General features: G+C 42.7%; 1 protein-coding gene across 1 annotated transcript in view; it reads left to right on the top strand.

Moving 5' to 3' along the window:
• Positions 1–10,416: 10,416 nt before the first annotated feature.
• Positions 10,417–21,039, top strand: part of myripa (myosin VIIA and Rab interacting protein a) — a gene marked incomplete at its 5' end in the record, with an annotated part of 143,237 nt that continues 132,614 nt past the window's right edge. The window contains one exon of the mRNA XM_084327597.1: positions 10,417–10,526. Within this exon, the coding sequence (XP_084183723.1) occupies positions 10,417–10,526 (110 nt within the window). The remainder of the gene's footprint in view (positions 10,527–21,039) is intronic.

The raw sequence follows: 21,039 nt of genomic DNA, 5'->3' as shown, positions 1-21,039 counted from the left end.
CTCTGTAATGGCTGCTGCTGCGAACGGGGCCAGAGTGTCCTTCATGGAAGGTAAAAATGTTCTTGTAGAGCCCAATGGTACACAATTTGACATAGACGTGTATCAGAGAATGTATTACCTGAAAACAGAGTGTAATGACAATAATATGTGTAAAGTAACCGTCAGCCACGATATTCAGACATGGCATGAGATTATGGGTCATTGTAATTACGAGGATTTACTGAAACTGCAAACGGTGACAGAAGGCATGCACATTGAAGGCGAAAAGCGTAGACCTGATAAAGAATGTGTCTTGTGCATAAAGGGGAAGTTTGCTCAATTGAGAAACAGGAATCCCACAGAAAAAGTTAAAGTATCACTTGCATTGATTAACACAGACCTTGCCGGTCCAGTAATGAACGAGTCCATAGGAGGCTTTAGATATGTACAGTCTTTTACAGACGTGTACACAGGGGCAGTGTTTGTTTACTTTCTTAAAGCAAAAAGTGACACACTCCAGGCCACGGAAAAATTCCTGGCGGACATAGCCCCTTATGGTACAGTAAGATGTTTGAGGTCCGACAACGGGACCGAATTCACAAACAGAGAGTTTCAATCACTGTTGAGGAAGAACAGGATAAGACACGAGACGTCATGCCCATACTCCCCACACCAGAACGGAGTGGCAGAGAGAGAATGGCGCACCCTTTTCGAGATGGCTAGGTGTAAGCTAGTAGGCAGTAACTTACCTAAGAGCCTATGGCACTATGCGGTACAAGAAGCCGCCTACACCAGAAACAGGTGCTTCAATAAGCACACGGGCACCACCCCATATACAGCACTGACAGGAAAGAAGTGTAATCTAGCCAGAATGCACCGTTTTGGATCAGAGTGTTATGCATACCTGCAGGACAGAGGAAAGCTAGAGTCCAGGTGTGTAAAAGGGCTCTTTGTAGGGCACGACAAGGGAAGCCCCGCTTTCCTGGTTTATTATCCCGGTAAAGGGATAGTGCAGAAACACAGGCTAGTCAAGTTTGTCACAAAGACAACATGTGAGGGCGAGACACAGACAGAGGAGCCAGAGCTGGACGCCAGAGTAAGGTGAGTAGAAACCGAGACACATCAGCCCAGTGTACTTGTCACGGTCGTGCAGGCAGACAGTCAGCCACCCCCAGAGGGCGGTGATGAGGAGCACCCGAGGGTGGCGCCGAGTGCCCCAAGCAGTGGGAGGTACCCCTCGAGGGAACACAGACCCCCAAAGTATCTGACAGACTATGCTCGGAAAGAGAGTGACGAGGAGGAGGACAGTACACCCATCACCGTTGATTACTGCTACAGGGTAGACAGTGGGGTCCCGCAGACCTTTAAAGAGGCCATAATGTCCCCTGAAGCAAGTAAATGGGAGAGAGCGATGGACGAGGAGATGAGGTCCCTAGAGGACAACCACACCTTCACTCTCACCAAGTTACCGGAGGGCAGACAGACAGTGGGAGGAAATGGGTGTATTCAATCAAGGAGGGAATTGAAGGCCACGATAAATACAAAGCTAGGTTTGTAGCTAAGGGTTTCAGTCAGAGGGAGGGGATAGACTATGGTGAAACATTCTCCCCCACAGCCAATCTGACCAGTGTAAGGGTAGTGGTTCAGAAAGCAGCTGAGGACAATCTGATTCTACATCAGATGGATGTGTGTGGATCTGCACGCACCCATAGATAGGGAGATCTATATAGAACAACCCGAGGGTTACGAAAAGGAAGGAGAGAAGTTAGTGTGTAAGCTGGAAAAATCCATTTGCGGCCTAAAACAGTCTGGGCGAAATTGGAACGAGATGATTCATACATGCCTTATCAAAGATCACTTCCTACAGAACCCAGTAGACCCCTGTGTTTACTCGAGGGAATCAAAGGAGTCAGGGAAAGTGATCATCGTCATCTGGGTAGACGATTTGATCATAGCAGCGGACAACACCAGGAGCCTAGCTCAGGTGAAAGAGATGCTCTCCAATAGATTTAAGATGAAAGACCTTGGGAGGTTAAAACACTTTCTAGGTATGGATTTTGAGCAGTCTGCCAATTGTGTAACAGTATCCCAGAAGAGATATGTGGAAAAGATTCTGAAACGTTTTGACATGCAGGAATGTAGAACAAGGGATACACCATGTGATCAAAAGCTCGACTACCAGGAGGATGCTCAGAAACTGACAGATGTAAAAATGTACAGGGAAGCAGTGGGTAGCCTCATCTATTTGACGACATGTACTCGCCCTGACCTATGTTTTGTAGTGAGTAAGTTGTCACAGCATTTTGCTGATCCCACAGAGGAGCACTGGATTACGGTAAAACATGTTTTTCGTTATCTTAAAGGTACAGCCGACAGACAACTGTGTTTCAGAAAGAGCAGCGAGGGTCTAGGGCTTAAAGCCTACAGTGATGCAGACTGGGCAGCTGACACCACAGATAGAAGGAGTACCACCGGATATTGTGTGAGTTTGAACGCAACCAGCTCATTGGTTTCGTGTAAAACAAAGAAACAGCCCACCGTGGCTTTATCAACTTGTGAAGCCGAATATATGGCTCTAGCTATGACCATACAGGAGTGTATCAGTGGAGGTTTCTCTATGACAACACGTGAAACACAAATTCACTCATAATTAATTATTATTATTAATTTACATATATATATATATTTTTTTTTTTATTATTATTATTATTTTTATTAGAAATGTTTTCCTCTGTAAAAAAATGCCAGTGAATTTTTTTTCTTCAAAAATGGCCATAATTTACAGCTCTGAGCAGGCCTGCACTGCAGTAATGACTGCAGTAATATTCGTGCAGAATATCTGCACAGGTTGACCCAATTTAAATAAATAATAAATAATAGCCAATCAAAATAGGCTATTAACTTGATCTAAGCACTGTCTGTGCAGTTAAACTCTTGCCATTGAATGGGGGATTGAATTATTGACAGCCTTGACAATCCAATAATACACAGAGGATGAATGATTGGCAGCCTTGAAAATCCAATCAGAGATTGCTGCATCGCACAGTCAAAACGGGTCCAGCTGCAGGTTCGGAGGTTAGATTTAGCTCGGGCCAATCTCAAGTTTCATTATTAGTTGTCATACAGAAGTACAGAATACTTTTATACAAAATGTAACAGAAAGAAGCATTTTGTATAAAAGTATTCTGTACTTCTGTATGACAACTAATAAAGAAACTTGAGAAACTTGAGATTGGCCCGAGCTAAACCTAACCTCCGAACCTGCAGCTGGACCCGTTTTGACTTTGTGAAACATAGCAAGCTAGTAGTTTAGTAAGCTGTACAGCTATAACAACACAGGCTAAATTAAACTTTGCGCCAACATTAGGACCGAAGTATAAACCAGCAACTGAGCAACATGAAGAAGTGGACTTATGCATCTGGATCAGAAAAAAAGTTGTGGATGAAAAAGTAAGTAGGCTACAGTGTTTGTAAAAGCTTGTATGCTAACAGTAGCTAGCCAGCTTAGCCTACATCACAATGATGATCACCAAGCTAACTTACTGTACACACTGTAGGGCTGGGCAATTAATCTAAACAGATTCATAGACCTATGCAATCTCATTTCTAAGTTATGACGATTTTTCTTTTATTAAAAAAAAATGTTATAGTTTTTTTTTTTTTTTTTTTTACTTTTTAAATTATTTTATCTGGGTTGAACATGATTTGTGGAACTCCCTCTGGTGTTGTGGTCGTGGTATTCACTGACCTTTGGGAAGTATTTCGACATGCACATGGGTATCTTAGTGGTGTAGTGCAGGGGTTCCCAAACTTTTCAGGCCGGGACCCAGAAAATAAGGCGTCAGAGAGCCGCGGCCCAATGCACATCGTCAGGCTTTTTTTATTTATTTTTTTGCCAGGCGACCGATTTTTTAAGCCAAATATCACTTCAATCCTATTAAGTTAGTTCAAGGTAGTTATTCATTTATATGTGCTATTTATGAAAGGGCTAACTTGTTGCAAAATAATAATGATAATAATAATAGCCTCATTAAAATACTATTGTAGCTTCGGTTGTTTTCAGCGTTTTATGTGCATAATCTGTTATTTAGTTTGAAATGTTCGTTGAAATAATTAGATTTTTAGTTTTTGTTTATTTATTAAGTTAATATAAAACCATATAGTCACATTTTAGAATACAATAGAATAGAATTTTAGAATACAACTAGAAACACTGTCCTGGCCTGCTTCTAAGTTCAGTGGCCTGAAAAGAAAAAAAAAACGTTTTTTTTTTTTTTTTTTTTAAATCATCTCGCGGCCCTCCCGTGGCTGCTCGCGGCCCACCTTTGGGAACCACTGGTGTAGTGTATCTTGTAGACCAGGCCCATTGCAAGTTGCTGTACTCTGTCGTTTACTCTAAGCCATCCTAGGTTGTCAAAGTGGGCAGGGGTGAGGTGGGTTTTAGGAGTAAGGTCAAACAGTAGTCTGACCAGTTTGTTTTGTGATGTTTGTAATCTTGTTTTTAGTGCCTTTGAGGTGCTTTGGTACCATGAGGTGCAAGCATAGTCGTAGAAACCCTTGAATGAGTGCTCCTGTTAGAGTCTTCAAGGTATTCTTGTTTACCAGAGAGTAGGCCTGCCGCGATAAGCAATAAATCGATTAATTGCTGCGATAATTAAAATGAATGCAATGATTTTGACGGGCGCGATTAATTGCTATTTGCGCGTTTGTTTTAATGAGGCGGAACCAGTGCCGCTTGTCAGTCACTGTCCGTGTTGGGAGGCGGGCCGCTGACGTTACTAGAGTACAGCACGGGAGCTCCGTGGGGCAACGCCACAGCTTAACTACATTTCTCAATAGTGTTGCTCCTTTTAACCAAGTAGCATTATTTGTAGTGTAACGTTAGCTATTTTTAGACCCAAGTAGTTACTCGCTACTGCCCGGAGAAACTGGACTGCTAAATAAAGATGAAAGATAGAGCGTTGATTCTCATTCCATGCTAACAACATTAGCTAAATAACTAACAAACGAAATACAACGTATAGCATAGCTACAAGTACAACACAGAATAACGTTAATACAATTACATGCATCATTGTTTACAATGAACGGGTGGGGCTAGTCAAAGGACTGGACACGGGGACAAGTTAAACATGAATTAATTTATTATAACACTCCGGTAGTTTCGAGTCGTGCTGCAGTGCTTACGCACCACAGCTATTCTATTATATACTGCTTTGACGCTTCCTCCTCATCGTTGATTGCCTGTAGTAGCTGCATCTAACGTTAGTAGCTAACGTTAAAACTAACCTAAAGTTAGTTGTTCACCAACAATCTCAACATTTGTTATTAGCTCAAAAACAACCGGACGAGACAAGTTGTCGGCTCATATGTTCTGCTTAGGATAATCACAACAATACTTCCGGTCCGGTCGGTGGGCTTCAAAATAAAAGTCTAAAACCGGAAAAGACGGAGCGGTGGGCTTCAAAATAAAAGTTTTGGGAAATAAATTTCTCAAAAAAAATTCTCTAACCGGTCGCAATAATATCGCTTATCGCGATATTTTCGGGGGCAATTAATCGCCCAGCAAAATGTGTTATCGTGGCAGGCCTACCAGAGAGGAGATCCGGTACAGGAATCTAGTTCGTTGGTTGACTTAGTTTTATTACATTGGATCCCATTTTGTCACAGGAAAGATTTGCCTCTATAGGATGGAACCCAGGTAGGTAATTTCATCTTTCCTTTTAAGATAAGATAAGATATTCCTTTATTGATCCCCTTGGGGAAATTCAGGCATCATAGCAGCATGGGGGAAGTGGGGTACAGGTAGTGAAAACAACACAAGCAGTGTAAACAAATAGGTCAATATAATTTACTATCTAACTAACTGAAATATATTTTCACAGTGTCACATAAGGTGTAGTATGCATGAGGTAGTGTTATAATTTACTATCTAAATAACTTAAATATACATTATTCATTATTCACAGTATCACAGTATCCACATAAGGTGCAGTATGCATAAGGTAGTGTTATTGTCCTACTTGGGTTCCTATTAGTTCTAGGTCGATGTCTGGCAGCAGTCCCTGCCCACTGTTGTGGAGCCTGATGGCCACTGGTATGAAGGACTGTCCGAGGCGGTTAGTTGAGTGTCGGGGGGTATGAGTCTGTGGCTTCCTTGTCACCTTCACCTAATATGTTTTGATCTGGTCAGGTGCGCTGTCACCTAATATGTTTTGATCTGATCAGGTGCGCTGTCACCTAATATGTTTTGATCTGGTCAGGTGCGCTGTCACCTAATATGATTTCATCTGGTCAGGTGCACTGTCACCTAATATGTTTTCATCTGGTCAGGTCCGCTGTCACCTAATGTTAATATGTTTTCATCTGTGTCCACTGACACACAGTGGGGGATGTTTTAAAAATATAATTTAATATATAATATAATATAATAATTTGTGCTTCACCTAAAAATTTGGTCAGCAGCCTCCACTGGAGTGTATCTACCTGGAACAACTGCTCGAAGGGATGGATACCTATGTATATAAGAAGACTGTTGTTTATGAGGACAACCAGGGAACCATTGCGATTGCTAGAAACCTTGTGTTCGGCAGAGATGTAAACATGTCGATATAAAATATCATTTCATTAGATCTGTCATCAGAGAAGAAAGGATGACACTGATGTATTGTCCCACGGACGACATGGTAGCAGACGCAATGACGAAACCTGTCTCCAAATTGAAATTGAAGAGATTTGCAGAGGCCATGTTTGGTGTGTAGATATTGACTGCCATGTTCTATTGATGTTTTTGTGATTATATTATTTCCTTTGTAAAATGTTTTTTCAAGAAGTCAGCCAGTATGCTAATACAAACCTAAGTGGGAGTGTTGAAGTCAGCGATTCTGTGTAGGATTGTTAGTAACTGTCTAACTGCACATATGGCTGTTTACATTAGTAACTGTTTAGTTGCATATATATCTGGTTCCACTAGAGGGCGCTCTAGGCGAAGCCACTCAGGTACACCATCTTGTGGCGAGTATAAAAGGAAATGTATCCTCCCACTTCCTTCTCTCCCCCAATGTCTCTCAGTGAGAGAAGACTTGTGTTACTGCTGCTTACCATGTGAATAAAAGAAGTCACGCCAGTTCAGGCTCAAGATAGAAACCATGCCTCTTGACCACATTATTGTCGCCCTATAGTTGAATTCTGTTAACAAGTACTGTATTTGTAAATCTGATATGTCATAAATCTATAGATGACTGTCTATCTGTATGTCATGTATGTCATATATGTTATGAATCATAACATATATGACATACATGAGTCACATACAGATAGACAGTCATCTATAGATTTATGACATATCAATGATTAATGGAAAATGGGGGACCCTGATGTAAACAAGACGAAAGTCTTTCTCTGGTCTGAATCCCCTTAACAATTGTGTGTATTGAGCTGTATGTACCCATTCTGCAATCTGTTAATACAATTTTCAATCAATCAGTCCTGCGACAGGAAGATTATGTGAATTCTTTAAAAACTTTCATATAGGCTGACATTATGCGCGTCTTCAGTCTGATGAAAAACAACCAGCCTATATCTTCGAGGAAAGAAGCAAAAATAATAATAACAATAAAAGACATCAGTAGCGAATCAGTAAACCAATTAAGTAATTTCAGTTTTGAGCAATCAGTAATCAGTTACTAATTCGTTTAAGATCAGTGGGATTTTGAGGTTATTCTCGGTTTGCATCTCAAATCCAGCTTTTCTCCCGTGATAAAGGCAGATTGTAAGCACTATGAACATGTTTGAAACTGCAGAAATTGCTTTGCAGACCTTTTTATTCTCAGCATGTCGCGGTCAGGAGGACAGGAGTGGAACACAGGATACCCGTCAAACGGTTCATTATGATGAGCGGCTCCTCGTGGAAACAGCCTGTTGGTCTGGTGCCAGACGCGCGCACTGGGCAGGTGGTCATGGTCTTCAACTCCAGAACAGTCCTGGGAAAACAGACAGATGTCCTGCGTGGCTTGGGCCAAGGGGTCTTTCGTTGATTTTTTTTCTATTGTTATTCGTGAATGATATGACTGAGAATGAGATAGATTGTGAAAAGCGCACTATCTTTCCTAAGTACGAATCGCGTCGCGCGCACTGACACCCGGCACCGAGGTGCGCACAGCCGCTCCTGCTGGGATTTACTAGGCGACTACAGGTGACTAGGATTCGGACGGAGCGGTGAGTTTTGTTTGACTAGTTGGAGCAGATTTGTGTCACGCAAATATCAAATATGTCATAGATGTATGATAGTCAGCACGTTTTTTGGAACATATACTGCCAGGTACAATACTGTATCTGTATGCAGGGGTCCAATAGGCTATGTTTTCTTTTAGGCTAGCTAGACCACAGAACAATGATCAAATAGACTTGATACATGATAGAAGTACACAGTTCCTTTACATAATAAGTAAAAGTAGAAATACCCAGATAAAGTAATATAATGGTTAAAGTAAAAGTCCTCCATTTGAAATTCTACTTAAGTAAAGAAGTAGAGAAGTCTTTGATACTTTAATGTACTTAAGTATCGGCAGTAAAAGTACTTATTCTATATGACATCCTTGTATTTCTGTACATTCAAACCTCAATCTATTGACCTCTGGAGGTTATTTTTAAGTGTTAAAGTGGTCCAGTTATGCTGCTCTGATTATGTCCCCCCTAGGATTCCTACTTCACTTAATCTTCATCAATCCATGCAATGTCTTGTAAAATATATCTTCTTCCTCAAAGTAACTAGTAACTAATGGGGTCAGATAAATGTAGTGGAGTAAAATCTACAACATCTACTTCAAAATGTAAGTAGAGTAAAAGTACAAAGTTCCATAAAATGAAAATACTCCAGTACCTCAAAATTATACTTGTGTGCCGTACTTGAGTAAAAAGCGACTTAGTTATTTTACACCACTGGATACATGTTTTTGGTATTGATATTAATGACGGCTCCTCTCAAACAACGCTGTAAGGGTATTTTATGCTCATGATCAACATTTAGATGTTTTAGGCTACGTTCACACTGCAAGCTTTACTGATCAATTCAGATTTATTGCTCAGATCAGATTTCTCTGTTGTTGTTTGGTTGTTCACATCGTTCTTTTTAATGTGGCCAATATCAGATTCCAGTGTGAACCGGTCACGCTCCTCAACTGACCAGCATGCGCAAACAAACAATAAAGAAGATAGACGTAAAAATTATAATTGTGAGAAGTGTCGATCTAGAAGTGACGTGAAAGTCGCATGACTGTCCAGACTGAGGTCGCATTGCAAACAAATCTGACCTGTATCTGATTTAGGACCACAGTATGAAAGTGGCCCGAATCACAATCGAAAAGATCAGATTCCATGTGATTTGTGTTGTTCACACTGTTGTGAGAGAATCAGATCTGGGTCACATATGAGCAAAAACTAAATCAGATTTGGGCCACAATGGCTTACAGTGTGAACAACAGTGCCTTAATTGGGGCAAGAAAGTGCTATGGACCCCCACTGTCCCTCAGGAGACAAACTGTAGCCTTAGTTCCTGCAGGAAAATAAATGTCTGTGCATGGGAGATACACAGAGGTTAGATTTGATCAGTGAATAGGTTCTAACCAAAGTAGGAGTGCAGCTTTATAGACCCAATAAAAACCCTATAGTGAGACCATGATGGTCTACACACATTCATCAATATCAGTCTTCGAAAAGTTCTCACAGTCTCCCAACTCTTTTGTGAGAGGGATGAAACGTTTACTTTCAGGAATGCTAATGCGGAACAAACTAAATCCACTGTTGATTCTATTGAGTGCGCGGCTTATCATGTTGAAATGACCGTTCGTTCACCACCGGCCCACGGACAAGTGACTGTAACGAACCACCCTTCAGACTCAGAGTCACCCGGCGCCGGGTGTCTGCCCGCTTCGGTCAGCATTCAGGTTGTCTCCACACATCTGGTCTGACTCTGAATGCGCACTTAAGCCGTCCGCGGAGAAAACGGCTAATCAAGAGAGGCGGCTTTTCAATCAGCGCTTATTGTCGTAGCTAGTCCCACCACGTAGCAAAGCGTCGCCGCTGAATGGTGTTGAACCTAATAACCTTTATTTCAACTCGTAAGAGGTACCCTCATTTACAGCGACAACAAGCTTACAAAACAATATGTAGCAATCAGCAATTTCATACATATATAGACACAATAAATAAGAATGAACAATAACAAATCAGCTAAGACAAGACGACACACGGTGGTCGGAAATCATACGTTTAAATTTAGCAAGAGAAGGAAGATCCATTCCAACAGGGCATGCCAGGTGTTGGAAGCATCAAAGGGAAAAGCAGTTAAAGTTTATTTTCCCCCTTTGTAGGTGAGGAGAGTGGAGACACCGATTGGCCAGAGGGTTTGAGTGTGCGGCCAATCCTCCTGAGCCAGCGATGGGTTGGAAGCTGGATCTGTCGGGACTGACGGAGGACGAGGCAGAGCATGTGCTGGAGGTGGTGCAGAGGGATATGAAGCTACGCAAGAAGGAGGAGGAGCGCCTCAGGTGAGTCCTGACCCCTGACCCCTCAGTGTGTCCTGACCCCTGACCCCTCAGTGTGTCCTGACCCCTCAGTGTGTCCTGACCCCCTCAGTGTGTTCTGACCCTCAGTGTGTCCTGACCCCTTGCCCCCTCAGTGTGTCCTGACCCCCTCAGTGTGTCCTGACCCCTGCAGTGAGTCCCCAGGGTGACCCATTACTCAATGACTGTAGCGAAAATGTTTTGGCAAAACATCCTTAAAGGAACATGCCAACATTATAGAAAATGTGCTTACCGTCTTCTCCAGAGTCAGACAAGAAGATAGATACTAATTTCCTCTCTGTGCGTTCAGTAAAAAGCTATCCGGCTGCACGCTAGCCTAGCTTAGCACTAGCCTAGCAAAAACACCTCTTAACACATTGACTGCCATGCAATTCGGTTATCATTACCCTTAGAATGCCAGCCTGCTAGTAGTTTCCGTGGTCGTTGCACTATGTTTGCGAAGCTGTGTGTGTTCTGTATTATAGCTGTAGAGACACGGTGTGGCTCATTTTGACAAACATTACTTGCATGGGTATAATAGTTTGTTTCCACACGCTGTAGTTTGTAGTTTATTACACGCTAAACATCGCACATTTACAAGATAATACAGTCTTTTTTCATAGATCGCGAAATAAAACGCGTTATGTGCAATAAGCCCAAACAGTTTTGGCTGATCCCCTGAAACCCTGAATACTCCCAAATCGAAGGTATATGACATGTATATATATACCATCACAAAATCATCAAGGGGGGGGAGGGGTCGTTTTAACTCAAAACTATGATTGCGTTTGCCGAGCATGTTTTCCGGTGAAACACAGAACTGTGATCGTTAGAAAAACACATTTCAGATTTGGTAAAATAGATATTGGAATGTACCTTACCTTAACCAGAAGGTATTCCAAGAAGTATAATTCCAAGTGATCGCATTGCCATTGCGATTACCAGTGTATATGTCTATACACGTTTCGATGGTCAAATACGCTTAGGCGACGGAATTTCTAGGCGATCAATGTGAATCTATGTCCTAGCTGGAGGAGTGGTTACTGGCCAAGCAGAAATGAAAGTTAGAGTGTGATTCAACCCAAGCCATCGCAGTTCAGACACGGACGATACCGCCACCTGGTGATAGTCGATCGGCATTGCAGTTCTAATGTGTGGGGATGGTCTAAAATGATGCAGATCGCTCTGGGCAAGTCTGTAGAGCGGGGATCAAATTAAAAAAGATCAAACAATCCACTTTTTACGTTTTTGGCACTCAACCGTTGGGCCCAATAATAACTTTTTACGTGTTTGGCACAGAAAGTGTTAAGCTAGGCTAGTGGTCCATATCCACTTCCATTAATTTGTGCTAAGCTACTATAGGCTAGCTTGCAGCCGGATAGCTTTCTACTGAACACACAGAGAGGAAATTGGTGTCTATCTTCTTTTTTTTTGGATCCACTTTTTCTCCTTATTTTTTCAATTTTTCTCCCATCACAATTTCATATAGCCAATTCTCCCCTCCTCTGTTTTGGAACGTTGCTAGACTATGCCTCCCACTGGTCGCTTGTAGTGAGGATAGAAGCCTTGCATCACGTGTCCCCTCCGATACACGAGGAGGCAGCCTGTCGCATCTTTTCACCAGACAGCGTGGACTCTCAGTGGCGAGGAGTAACGCGTGGGAGGCTCACGCTGCCCCCGATACTTCCTGTCTCTGCTGTACAGGTGTCACCCAACCGACCTGTAGGAGTCGCTGTCCACAACGTCCAATCCCCACCCATCGACTTTCCACCCGCTACCTCTGCCAATTGAGATAGTATGACGACTGGCCCAAGCCGGAGGCAACGCTGACTCGGGGAGTCGAGACCGCGTCTCTTGCATTGGTGACAAGCTCAATCTCCGCTACGCCACCCAGCCACCCTGGTGTCTATCTTCTTGTGTGACTGGAGAAGACCTTAAGCACATTTCCCATAATGTTGCTGTGTTCCTTTTTTTTTAGAGATAATTTTTTTGATAGATTTTTTAATTGGTTTTTATTGGACAACCCCGGCAGAGAGGAAGGATGGGAGAAGATATGGGGGGAGGACATGTGGCAAAGGTAGCCAGGTCTGGGAGTCGAACCCGGGACGGCCGTGTTGCACTGCAGTGCGTTATGTGGTACGCCACCCTGGCACCCCGTTGCTGTGTTCCTTTAACTGTTTCAGGCATACAAGCTCACACATGACTTTGAGAACTGAACCAATGATGATGTCACAATGGCTACTGCATCACTGAAAGATATATAGACCGCAGTAACTATACTGCCCTGCAGAAGCTAACTGCAGTAACTATATTACCCTGCAGAAGCTAACTGCAGTAACTCTACTGCCCTGCAGAAGCTAACCGCAGTAACTATATTACCCTGCAGAAGCTAACCGCAGTAACTATATTACCCTGCAGAAGCTAACCGCAGTAACTATACTGCCCTGCAGGAGCTAACCGCAGTAACTATATTACCCTGCAGAAGCTAACCGCAGTGACTATACTGCCCTGCAGGAGCTAACCGCAGTAACTATACTGCCCTGCAGGAGCTAACCGCAGTAACTATATTACCCTGCAGAAGCTAACCGCAGTGACTATACTGCCCTGCAGGAGCTAACCGCAGTAACTATACTGCCCTGCAGAAGCTAACTGCAGTAACTATATTACCCTGCAGAAGCTAACTGCAGTAACTCTACTGCCCTGCAGAAGCTAACCGCAGTAACTATATTACCCTGCAGAAGCTAACCGCAGTAACTATATTACCCTGCAGAAGCTAACCGCAGTAACTATACTGCCCTGCAGGAGCTAACCGCAGTAACTATATTACCCTGCAGAAGCTAACCGCAGTGACTATACTGCCCTGCAGGAGCTAACCGCAGTAACTACACTGCCCTGCAGAAGCTAACCGCAGTGACTATACTGGCCTGCAGAAGCTAACTGCAGTAACTATACTGCCCTGCAGGAGCTAACCGCAGTAACTATACTGCCCTGCAGAAGCTAACCGCAGTAACTATATTACCCTGCAGAAGCTAACCGCAGTAACTATACTGCCCTGCAGGAGCTAACCGCAGTAACTATACTGCCCTGCAGAAGCTAACCGCAGTGACTATACTGCCCTGCAGAAGCTAACTGCAGTAACTATACTGCCCTGCAGGAGCTAACCACAGTAACTATACTGCCCTGCAGAAGCTAACCGCAGTAACTATACTGCCCTGCAGGAGCTAACCGCAGTAACTATACTGTCCTGCAGAAGCTAACCACAGTTTCAAAATTGAGTTATACGTGAAATTGAACTTCTCAATATCTGTTTTATATTGTGACAAAGTTTCAGAGTTCAATCTTGCTCTGTTTGAGAGAAAAGGGGTATAAATAATTGCAGTAACTACAAAATCACTGGATAGTCAAAGAATTTTAAAGCCATTTGTTTGTGTAGTTACTGCGGTTAGCTTCTGCAGGGCAGTAATTTACAGTTACAGCATAAGCAATTGTCCATTTTATACACATGGTGGAGAGCACACATGTTTGTCCTCCTCTGTACGCATTCCAGGCATTGTTAGAAGTGATTGTTAGAAGTAATTTCCCAGCCGGCCTCTGCGCCGCTGAGTGTGTCCCTCAAAACAGCAGACAGGAAGAGACCTCCCTTTCCTGTTGTACCCTTGACTCACTGCCTTTGCCTGTCTTCAGTAATCACACACTGTAAAACATGTCTACAAACACAGATTCCTCCTACAGCGGTGCCGTGCGTGCCGCTTAACCCACATGGTTTGACGTGCGGTCGTATGATAGCTAGTAGCTACAAGCGCCTTGGTTAGGCTAATGTGGCTGAAACGCAGCGCTGGCAGCCTGGGTTTGGACTGAGAGAGAGTGGCTATGTGCTCCACCCACCTCTTCAAGTACACAATAGAAGGAAACCAGTCGTCCGGTGTCTGAAAGGCCCATTCAGAGGTTAAGAATAACAGCATGATGTCATCGGCTAAACACTGTCGTCCAATAGCTCCTCCGGGCTAGACCGCATCCCACATGTGATGAAAACCTTGACCCCTCCCTCACAATATGTTATTCTTCTCCCAGGGTCTGTCAGTGACTGGGATGGTGCAGCATTGAGGATGTTTATTTACTGCTTAACTCATTGACTGCCATAAGCTTTCGTCATCTTTGCTAAATTGCGCCAGCGTTATTGACAATTTTAGCGATGTTTGTAGACCCATTGTGTGTTCTGTATTATAGCTATGGAGACAATAGTATGGCTCATTTGACAGGCATTGTTCATAGTCCATTACCGACTAATTAGTTAAATTCTACACACTGTAGTTTGTTACACGTTACACACTAAACGTCGGCCCATTTCCAGAATAATCCAGTCTTTTTCCATAGTTCGCGAGATATGACACATTATATGCAATAAGCCCAAATCGTTCTGGTTGATCGCCAAAAGCTCCAAATACTCCCAAATCAAAGGTATATACCATATTATGTGCATTCACAAAATCATCAATCATAAAAACTGTGATCGTGTTTGTCGAGCATGTTTTACGTCCGGTAAAACACAAAACTGTGATCGTTACAGAAACATGTTTCAGGCTCGGTAAAATAGACATAGAATATACCTTACCTTAGCCAGAAGGTATTCCAAAAAGAATAATGCCGAGTGATCGTATCGCCATCGCGATTACCAGTGTATATGTCTATACACGTTTATATGGGAAACACGCTTCGGCAACAACATTTCGAGGCGATCGCTGTGTGTCTCTGTTCAGGCAGGAGGAGGAGCCCTTGCCAAAAAAGAAAAAAAAGGAAAACGTGTATCCAGACCAAGCCATTCCAGTTCAAAGGTAGGCAATACTGCCACCTGGTGATATTCGATTGTCATTGCAATTCCAACGTAGGCATGTGAATCAGAGACACCTAGATGGCTCCGGCTGACAGTATAGAACGGGTATAGTATAGAAATCTCGGGTTTTGGAGTTCAATGCATGGCGAGATAACCCGAGAAATCTCTGGTATGGCAAAGAAGGAGTTAAAGGTGCTGTAAGTGGTATTTTTTTGTTTGTTAAAATAAGTGGTCTACATGTTTTCATCACTGATGTAGAGTGTTTGATCAGTAACATGGGTCTCCCAGTCCCCCCTGCTCTGCAGTAAACAGAAAATACATCTTCTGGTATCCCGTTCCCACTTTATCCAATCAGGAGAGAGAACTCCACACTGAAAGAATGGTCTGACAAAAATAAGAAAAAAAAATACTTTGTGCTTTAAACAAGTACAATAATCTACCAGTGCAGTTAGCTAATTTGGCAAGATGTCTTGAAATAAGTACAAATATCTAGGGTTCTCTCTCCTGATTGGATAAAGTGGGAAGGGATAACAGAACATTTATTTTGTGTTTACTGCAGAGTGGAGGGACTGAGAGACACATGCTACTGACCAGACACTATATATGATGACTGTTGGAATGTAGAGCTACTTAACACTTATTTTAACAAAAAAATACCACAGCATCTTTAAGCGACAACACACTGATGTTTACCATAATGGCACACGTCCAAGATAAACGTATGGTTATTACTGATAATCTCTTGAGATTTATTCAAGTGCCTTAACGTGGAAGGTGGTCTGAGCCCTGTATAATTTCTCCGCACCCGCTTGATGCCAAGTGGCTTTCATTCTTTTTGAATAATGCACACACCCCGTGAGATCCCCCCCCCCTGAGATTTCCCCTTGAGAGAGAGAGAGAGAGAGACTTCCTCTCATGTCTGATTTGAAGCTGAATGAGTTATGCACATTTCTGGCAACACATTCATACATTTAGTAATTTAGCTGATGCTTTTATCTAAATTGTGTACAACAAGTCAGCAGGAGGGGTACATCTCTCGTGGCTAAGGGTAAGTGGTATTGTTCGTCTAGCACTGCTGAACTTGAGTGCTTCACTTTGAGTACATGGCTGCTTTTTTATATAGCGCTTTTATCCAAAGCGCTTTACAATTTGTTCCTCACATTTGACCCAATTAGGGGTCAAGGATCTTGCTCAAGGACACATCGACACGCTGCCCGGGAGGAGCGGGAATCGAACCGGGAACCTCCGGATTGCCAGACGACTGCTCTACCCCCCGAGCCACTGTCATACATAGTAGTATAGACACATATTAGCATAGTAGGTAGTAGTATAGGCATAGTAGCATAGTACATGGTAGATATAGTAGTATAGTACATTATAGATCGTAGTATATAGACATTAGCATAGTAGGTACTCTAGTAGTATAGTATAGTAGCATAGTAGATAGTAGTATAATATAGTAGCATAGTACATAGTATAGTATAGTAGCATAGTACATAGTAGTATAATATAGTAGCATAGTACATATTAGTATACTATAGTAGCATAGTACTTAGTATTATAGTATAGTAGCATAGTACATATATTAGTATACTATAGTAGCATAGTACATATAATATAGTAGCATAGTACTTAGTATAGTAGCATAGTACTTAGTAGTATAGTATAGTATAGCATAGTACTTAGTATAGTATAGTAGCATAGTACATATATTAGTATAGTATAGTAGCATAGTACTTAGTGTAGTATAGTAGCATAGTGTGGTAACATCATGGCAGTGGTGTTGTTTCTAAAGGAACCTTCAGTTTCCTCTGCCCAGCTGCAGCTCCGCGTGACGGTTGTTGCAGGCGATTAGCTTGTGAGCTTTCTGGTGTAACGTGGACTGGAACTCTAAGCCAGGTGCTTACTGTACCAATAACTAATCTCATTGTTATTTTCTAAGTATGACTAGACTTGTACTGCAATTTTACTGCATTCCTCAAGTTTATTTATTTATTTGTTTGTTTATTAACCAAATTCATTTGAATTAATTAGGTTATTAGGTAAGTCTGGTCCTGGAGCTCTGAGACCTAAACTCCTTCCTTTCTATTCCTGATTCCACCTCATTGCATCCTGTTATTTTCTCAAGAGCCGTACAGAATTATAAGCAACATGAAGTTAAAGAGCACAGCCAGCTCTCAGTATGTTGAGGGGGCGTGGCTTAGTGCACTCTCTCTGAGCACAGCCAGCTCTCAGTATGTTGAGGGGGCGTGGCTTAGTGCACTCTCTCTGAGCACAGCCAGCTCTCAGTATGTTGAGGGGGCGTGGCTTAGTGCACTCTCTCTGAGCACAGCCATCACTCAGTATGTTGAGGGGGCGTGGCTTAGTGCACCCTCTCTGAGCACAGCCAGCTTTCAGTATGTTGAGGGTGTGTGGCCTAGTGCACTCTCTCTGAGCAGCACAGCCAATTATCTGTATGTTGAGGGGGCGTGGCTTAGTGCACTCTCTGAGCACAGCCAGCTTTCAGTATGTTGAGGGTGTGTGGCCTAGTGCACTCTCTCTGAGCAGCACAGCCAATTATCTGTATGTTGAGGGGGCGTGGCTTAGTGCACTCTCTCTGAGCACAGCCAATTCTCAGTATGTTGAGGGGGCGTGGCTTAGTGCACTCTCTCTGAGCACAGCCAATTCTCAGTATGTTGAGGGGGCGTGGCTTAGTGCACCCTCTCTGAGCACAGTCAATCCTCAGTATGCTGAGGGGGCGTGGCTTAGTGCACTCTCTCTGAGCACAGCCAACGCTCAGTATGTTGAGGGGGCGTGGCCTTCTGTTTATTGATGTCAAGTCATAATATGTGCAGCTTTCAAATGTAAACAAATTCATGGAACCAGTGAGATTGGTTGCTATGGAAGATTAGTCTGGATCACAGGACTGAGACTGTGGGCATAAGCTGCCATTGGCCGACTATTTCAGCCGGAATTCTTCTCCCCTTCTGCTATTTGCAACAGGCACCGTCACTGCATCCTGGCCTTAGCCCCGCCCAGGATGATTGTGATTGGTTTAAAGAAATACAAATAAACCAGAATATCCCCCCCCCTATAGCAGAATGACAATAGGTTCAGCCAGACCTCTCTTTATTATTATTATTTATGTTTTATTTAACCTTTATTTAACCACATCATTGAGATTAAAAATCTCTTTTACAAGAGCGTCCTGGCCAAGATAGGAAGCAGCACAGTTACAATTTCACATTTACAGACGATTTTTTTTTTTTTTTTTAAACATATACTGTAGCAATTAAAACAAAAAAAACAAGGACAATTCACAGAACCTTTCAAAGTCATTCAAAACATCTGCAGCCAGATGTGCTGGATTCCATATAACTTAGAAATGTTTTAAAAGCAACCAGTGAGACCAGCTCATGCAAATTCAGGTGGTTTTGTAGCTGATTCCAGGTGGAGGAAGCTGCATACCTGAATGCCCTTTTTCCCAGTTCAGTACGGACCAGAGGGACAGTTAGTAAAAATACGCCCTGGGAACGAAGACCATAACTGCCCATACCTTTTTGGAGAATGTACATCTGTACTCTCTGGCGCTGGCACAGTGCTAACATAGTGTGGAGAGAGGTATGGCTACACAAGACTAATGGGAGATTAGTCTCGTGTAGATTGGAGGGGAGAATCTCAAGCTTTGAGGACTGTTGGAGTTCATTCCATGAGCTAGAGGGGCATCATTTACATTTTACATTTACATTTACATTTTACATCATCATAGTGTAGATACAGATGTATCCTGTTCTGGGCAAACTCAGGAGGAGAGTTGGATCTGTGAACAGTATCCAACTGTGATGTGAGTGAGATGTACCAGCAAAATCACAGCATGGAGTCAAAGATCAGAAACAGAGGTGTAGGAGCCAACATTTATTTACTTGTTTTGACTGCACACATGCATTTAGGTTTCACTCACTTCCAGGTAATTAGCACCTGGGTGTGGTGTAACTTTATTTTACCTGGTCACCTGCACGGCGGAGCTGGGGAACAAAGGGTTAGTAGGGCTCTGATCATTTCTGTTGACCGCTATCCCCGTTATCGCGTAAATAGTTCTTCTTTTCTTATTTCAATATAATTGTTTGTTACTCTATTTTGTTTCATCAATAAACCTCCATAAAAGCATCTGGACGTCACCATGATTTTCTTTTGAACGCGTCACAATTAGGAGCCTACTTACCCTCTTAACGGCATTTTCTTTGTGAGCAGTCGCTACAAGAGGAAAAGCAAATAATGAAAACTACCCGTGTGTCTTTGCCTCTGGTCACTTCAGTAGGCCTGCTTCATGGTTGAGAGGCATCATCACTACGGTCTGTCAACCTCTTCTCTCTTCTAGCTGATCAACATGTAATACGTCAACCTCTTCTAGCTGTGCTGACTGAGACGTTAATCTGTGTCGACACCTGGCAGCAGTAGATCACCATGTAATACATCAACCTCTTCTAGCTGTGCTGACTGAGGGCGGGATCCACAAAGGGTTTGCACGGCTTTTTCCGATGCAAAGCCGGTGCATATAGCTCTGAAACTCAGTTTGCTATCCACAGAGGACGCGCAACGGGTGAAATGAGGTGGTAACTGCCTTCCGTCAGCATTGCGTCCGGTGCAATTATCGCGTATTTAAATGAGGTAATATGGGCGGAACATGTCCCCTTTCTATGCAAATGAGCCTCGTCCAAAAATGCTCCCAATCCACAAAGCCCGGCGCCAATTGCACCGAGCGGTTAATGCTACACACCTACCGTCTTCACAGACAAGGTGGTAACTAAGTGGAGCATGGTGCGGTTTGCTGTTGGTGATGTCGTGGAAATTACTAAGAGAACAAAGGATGAGCAGAGTAAATCTGAACTGAGTCGAGTTATATAAAAAATGAACATAGATTTATTCATTGTGGACACAGTGAAAATGCTCAGTTACTAATCAGAGACTACGAGTGTACACACGAGTCTGACCAGCAAGTGAGACAGAACCCCGGTCAGACGTACATTAAAGGGGAACTATTTTACTATTTCTTTCACTATTTGGGCACTTTTACACAATTCCTGTGAGTCTATGGAACACCTCTGTAAGGTTTTTTTCAAAGAAATTCATTGTTTTGTATTTCTAATCAAGTACTCAAAAACAGCATTTTTCTACCTCAAGATCTTAAGCCGTTTTGAGGCTGGGCTCCAACCACTGTGTGGCCTGGTGCCAACTGCCACACCAACTGCCACATTATTATGCAGCTGAGAAATCTCTGACATCACAGATATGCACATTTTCAGGTGACTCAGTTCAGTGAGGGTGAATATTGTGAGAGGAGAATTGGAAGAATGCGCCAATATGAGAATTAGAGACATAGATCCTATTAATATAAGTCCACATAGCTAGGAAACAATGCTAAACACTGAAAAAGGCCATTTATAAGATAGTTCCCCTTTAAATACATTATTGAAATTACGTACATCCAGATATGACAGAAAGGATAATCAAAATATGCCCAAAAGTGGAGAAATTAATAAACAAGCCTTGGCTAGGCGGTGTTATTGTTATGTCTTAACTGGCGAGAGAAATAGCTTTGCTACGGCTCACACACTAGAAAAGAAAAAGATAGGCCAAATGTGATCTTCTCCCCAACCTTGGCCGTTGTTAAAGAGACAGTGTCACTCT

The sequence above is a fragment of the Notolepis coatsorum genome, assembly GCF_963971535.1.
Source record: "Notolepis coatsorum genome assembly, chromosome: 13".
Taxonomy (NCBI): Eukaryota; Metazoa; Chordata; class Actinopteri; order Aulopiformes; family Paralepididae; genus Notolepis; species Notolepis coatsorum.
This window is presented reverse-complemented; position numbering and strand designations above follow the sequence as displayed.